This window comes from Astatotilapia calliptera, chromosome 3, assembly GCF_964374335.1.
Source record: "Astatotilapia calliptera chromosome 3, fAstCal68.1, whole genome shotgun sequence".
Taxonomy (NCBI): Eukaryota; Metazoa; Chordata; class Actinopteri; order Cichliformes; family Cichlidae; genus Astatotilapia; species Astatotilapia calliptera.
The window spans coordinates 30,435,188-30,441,187 of NC_137424.1; the positions used below are offsets into that span (position 1 = coordinate 30,435,188).

Here is a 6,000-nt window from a genome sequence, read left to right on the forward strand (position 1 = left end):
TACAGACGCAAAAGTAGGTTTACATAGTTTTCTGGGCGATACAGTCATGAAACTTTACAGGCGTGTAGCTCAGTTCAGAGAACTTCTGTACATTAACATTAGCATTTTAATTATGCTGGTATTTTTGTCCCAGAAGTGAGAACATTTAGACAGGAGTGGATAGTGCTATGTTATGAATGCTAACATTAACAGGCTTGATTATTCAGCAGCATTTAAAAGTTACAGACAAGAATTACAAAAAGTACAATTTACAGTCATACCTGCCAACTACTAAACCTTTTTAGTTCATAGTGACTCCATGACCACAGAATCACATACCTGTTTTAGTATTTTTCACATGGTTCTTCATACAGCATTGTAGTTACACAAAGACCAAATCCTTAAAACTGCAATTTTAAGCATGTTGAGCATCGGCAATATTTTCATGGACCGGCCTTTAAGGTGTCGCAGATAAATACAACAGAAATAAAACTAGTACCGGTACCGAAAAAAAGAAAATTTATTCATAACGCACGTGAAAAGACCCAGGAAAACTGAGTAAACGATAAAAACAATAACAAAATAACGCTGAAAACCAATAAAAACCCTGAAAACTATACATTTCACACCTGAGCCTCAACTCTCGCGGCCCGGTACCAAACGACTCACGGACCGGTACCGGTCCGAGGCCCGGGGGTTGTGGACCGCTGCTATATTAGATACCAAAGGTTTAGTCCAGACTTATTGAAAGGACCGATTTTATCTAGTTATTTTGTCCCATTTATAAGCGCCTGTTTAAAGTTATTTTTAGAGCAATGCAGCACTTCCTTTTTATATATTTTTTAACTCAAGCCCAAGCTTGGAGAAGCCAAAAGGTATGGGTTTAATCCAATTTAATACAACTGAATCCTAAAAAAGTGAGAACTCATCAGATGCTTTTGAAACCTCTCAGCTTTGATGGCTTTCATTGTACTCTGTACTTCCTGTAATTTCTGGTTTGTGGAATGATGATACTGTGGTTTTTCCACCTTTGTCAGGAATGGGAATGCATCTTCCATACAACAGATAGAGGTGTTAAAGCATCCACAAACCTGATACACTGGGTTAGATGTCATAGTCTCTTAGACATGCTCTTAGAGGAGTGCTACTCACCATAGTTCATTTTCTTTTCTTTTGCTGAATAAAATATTTAAGGATAGCTTTTAAACAGCATCAGATTAAGAGTGTTGGTTATTTATTTGCTGATCATTTGAGTGATTACTAGTTGATAGACTGGGACAAAAAATCGGCCCTGGCATTTTTGGTCCTGGCAGCCCACCATGGTCACTCAAAAAGAAAAGAAAATAGGAAAAGAAGAATGTATATGTCATGCATACACATATTATGTGTATAGTTTGGACATTTAATGATTTTTCTTTCATACATCAAATATATGATGCAAAATATATGTAGCAAAGATTGATAAATAACTCTAAATATGTCTTACATTTTAGATTGCTAAAAGTAGCCACCCTTTGCTTTGTTGACAGCATTGCAAACCCTCGGCCTGCCCTCAGTGAGCTTCATGATGTGGTCACCTGAAATGGTTTTCCCTTCAAAATTTCCATCAATGTCGCCTGCTCTGGCCCCTGGAAGAAAATTGACTATGGCTGGTGGTGTCTCTAGCTTCACATGTCTCAGAACAGAATTGTCAAAAACCAAAGTTTGATCTCAGTCAAGTGTGTCGCCGAGTAGGGAAAAGCGTTTAGAGGCTGAGGAGTAACTAAACATCTGACACATGAACAGGAAAGTGCAGGAGGGACAGGTAAAGAGGCCATGCTGCTAGCTAGTCGGCTATGAGCTAAGCTAAGCTAGCAAAACCCTAAAGACACAGTGAGTGAATACTGTAACTATACATCTACGAGTGAAGCGAGTGTGCTACTGGTGAAGCACGTGAAGATTACACTGCTACGCATATAAGCTACCCAGCACATCACCGTTTGATGGAAAAGGCAGGAAGTGATACTCTACCACAGAAAGAGTGAACACCAAGTGACAGCGCCTCAACCTAGATATTTATACACACAGAAAGGTTTCTGAAAGTCAAAATTATTGGATTTATGAAGCTGAATTTAATAAATTGTGCATAAATTAGCAGTATTTATTTTCCCATTTGGATGTACGCATTTGTGAAATAGTTTTACGTGTAACCAAATTGCTGTGTATTTGTGGGTGGATTCAAGCATGTGCTTGGGAGTCTTCAGAAGTTGCACACAAATAATTGTACACATTCTTAAAGCTTAGTTTACACTTATGGATCATATGTTGCACATTTGCAACCCTTTTGAGACATATTTCTCTCAATACAGCAGCAGCATACTGTCACTGTGAGGCCAGGTTACTAGCTATAGCTGGTACTACTGGCAGCACTGAGCGCTAACATGCAGGTTAATTTTGTACATTTTGCTGAATCTATTTTTAGTTTAGTTTCTTTTTATTGTTTTCTGTCAGCTTTTGACCTCCACCTTTCCACCACTTCTTCTAGAAGCTGCGTAAAAGGTTTGATTAGGCATTGTCCAGTGTAAGTAATGAAAAAGAAGGAATGGATTGCTGTCAGTGCTTGTACGGCCAGTACATCGGCCCAAAAGTGTGTTGGCCCACCAAGAAAATGCCCAGTAAGCCACATTACCAGTCCAGACCTGGTGATGCCCTGACTTTAAATCTATTTTCACAGTGCTTTTCATTTATGTTGATCTGATGTCTCAGCAACTCCTCCATGAATTTCAATGATATTTTATGACCCTGACACTTGGATTATGTGATGACACTAATCATTGATAAAGAACATTACTGAGAACACTGAGATATTTTTTAAATTAAAAACTTGTTCATAATATAGCCAAAATATGTTCTGTGTTTAATCTCTAACCATAGGCATTATGATTGTATAAAACTGAAGCAACTCGTGTAATAAAATGTTGAGTGACGTTGTTATTATTGCCCAATAAGTTTGTTTGACAGCCTAAGAAATTTAAAAGACATTGAAGATAAAGTTAAGACATGTAAACACAGAAAGCTAGTTTGAATCGATCGATCATTATTCTGTTGCTTTTATATCGTCCTCGAGCTCTGATTTTAGAGACCTTGTGGTTTTCACCTCAGCTCTGCTCACACCACACTGTGCTTTTCTTATTATCTGACTCCTCCAGACCATTAGACTCTGAGAAAATTGCATTAATCAGTTATTTCTGAATCTTCTTTATCATGTCTACGTTTTTCTTCTCAGACAACGTGAATAAATAAGAAAAACAAAGAGGCACAAAGCAGAGATTTAGAAGAAAAAACAACCTTGAATGCAAATTTTATTCATAATTTTATTTTTTTTCCAAGATTCATGTCACCCACAACACACACACAGAAATATATCAGCAGGTTATATTAATAAGAACTAATTCTTCTTCCTAAGTCTATCGTGTGGCAGCATACACAACGTTAGGCTCCGGCTCACTCTGTGTCGCAGGCCTGCGGCTTCTTTTAGCTTTTGTCTGGAAACTCAGAGCTGCGTAGTTCAGATCATCTGAGTTCATGTTCTGAAAATTAAAATACTTTTTTAAACAGATGAACACAATCAACACAATCTGAAAAGTTTGTGGATTTGTGAGTCACATGACATAAGATTTCAGTAAGATTTTATTAGTTGAATTAAACAAGAATCAATAATGAGTCTAATGTCTTAGAGTGGTTGCATTAATTTTCTTTAAAACACTGTTTTGCAACTGATTTACCGGTTGCATCTGCATTTCACAAACTACATACAACTAGCTGTAATGTAAAGAACAGCAGAGCAGGAACAGACATCCCCAACAAAGTAACTTCTAACCCAACAGGAACATTTATTTTGAGACATATTTTAGAAGAATAATTTATAATAATAATCTAATATTTTTATAATTTTTTCTACACTAACTTTTAAAGTTACAATTGGTGTTAGAAATCTCACAGACAATGTATCATAATGGTGTATGTATTCCTTGTATTTTTGTGTATAATTTTTAAACTAAACTATTGCTTATTTGCAGCTATCATCAAGCTTTTTTTCTGCTGGGATTATTTTTTTACTTTTTTAAAATTTCTGTCAGATACTGATGAATGTGGTTAATGAGAAGAAAATACATGTGGATGCCATAGGTTGATATTAGTCATAGAATAATTACATGTTTAAATGCATCTTTTTAAATCATGACATGCAGTTCACACAATATGAGTAAAAACACATTTACCTTTAGTTCTTCACCCTTAGGTTCCGTAGCTAAACAGCAAATAGAAAATTGAGATGAGTTAATTTTCACAAACATATTTTTTATCTTCTTGTTTCAGTTTACTGTAACAGGTGAAACAGTTACAGCCAAGTCTACCTGTTTGTAGGTTCCTGACTTTTAAAACCAGAACAATGACCACCATAGTAAGTAAACCAGTCAGACTACCCAGCACGATGCTCATCAGGTGTATGCATCTTTCAGGCTCTTCTACAAACATAATTGGAGTGGAATATTTCAGTCTGGTTGAAGTCTGAGCTCAACAACAATCAAAGTGCTTAGAGACCAAAAAAAAAATCGTACTTTCAGTCTTAGATTCTTCATCATTCGTTTCACCACCTGTAAAGAAACATGAGTATTATAATAATTTGTGACTTCCAGTTCTCATTGAACGTCTCATCATGCTGTTGTGCTACTAAGGAAAGCTTACCTTCAAATCTTAACTCTACTGCATTGGAAATAATAATATGCACATCCATGTAAAATCCACAGAAATACAGCCCAACATCAGATAAACCCACTTCTGTCATTTTAAGAAAGACAGAAGTGACATTCGAACTCATATTGAATTTTCCATTTTGAAATCCATCACAGAAAGAGGCTTGGCCATGAGACCCAAACATAGATGAGATGCAGCTCGTTTTAGTCGTGTTGATCACTCTGAACCACTCTGTATGTGTTGGACTTGTGGAAATGTTGGAGCACTGCAGTGTGACGTCTTCGCCACGCTGGACCGTCACAGTGTGAACCTCAGAGCCAGAGATAAAGATCCATCCTGAATCAAACAACAAAGACAAAATGAGATTCAACTCAAAGTGTACGGTACAACAGACGCTGTAACAGGGCAACAACTTTTCATTTGATTTAATTAAATCACTGCTTTCTAAACTCAAATTTAAAAACTCTTGGGCTCCTCGTCCCATTACTTATTTTAAGGTGAGAGTAGTAATGTGCCAGTACTTACTGAGGCTGCAGAAAATCAAAGCTGTTATCAAGACGAAGCTCCTCATCGTGTGTTTAATCCTTCACTGCTCGGACAGTTAGTGAACCATGCAGCTTTTATAAAGGGGTTTAGAGGGGCGGGGTGATTTAGTTTGTCATCTTGCCAATGAACTACAAAGGCAATGCAATGCATTTACATATCTTTTAGCACTGGCTAATATCAAACAACATTAAAGTAGTTTGTTTATTTGTTTGTTTATTTCTTATTTTGTGTTATGATATTCACACTCTTAGGATCCAGTCTTTTATCTGTTTTTTGATCAAGTATCTTATTTTAGTCCCTTAAGATCTGGTGCAGCATATAAAGGAAAACAAAAATGGGGATCAATAGTGTTTTTAAAATTTAATATACTTTTCACATAGGATGTTTGCATTCAGTAGACCTAAGTTAAAGCTCATTTTATATATCCTAAAGTTGTCAAATTATTTAAAGCTGTTTAACCCTGTAGTTGTTTTCCCATACTTTCTGTGAGCTTTTGCAATCAGAATTATGCAGATAACCCTGCAAAGTTGATAGACGATGCATGCAAATCACATGACCAATTTAAGATGATATAGCAGCAAGATCCACCCTTGATAAGTCTTCGTTTTAACTTGTGTTGAAAGTGCAGACTTCAAACTACCAAGTAATAAAGGTCAAGTAAAAACAAAGTTATGATAAATAATTCACACCATACTTTGTCTCAATACTATCATCATTTAGTACAAGAAAAAAACTTAAACA

General features: G+C 36.2%; 1 protein-coding gene across 1 annotated transcript; it reads right to left on the minus strand.

Moving 5' to 3' along the window:
- Window positions 1–3,318: 3,318 nt before the first annotated feature.
- LOC145426065 (uncharacterized) lies at window positions 3,319–5,384 on the minus strand. The gene is made up of 6 exons (XM_080299615.1): window positions 5,239–5,384; window positions 4,705–5,049; window positions 4,578–4,613; window positions 4,374–4,484; window positions 4,239–4,267; window positions 3,319–3,548 (listed from the first exon to the last, which is right to left on the minus strand). Exons 1-6 carry the CDS (start codon window positions 5,282–5,284, stop codon window positions 3,426–3,428), a joined length of 690 nt encoding a protein of 229 aa, XP_080155741.1. The 5' UTR covers window positions 5,285–5,384; the 3' UTR covers window positions 3,319–3,425.
- Window positions 5,385–6,000: the final 616 nt, after the last annotated feature.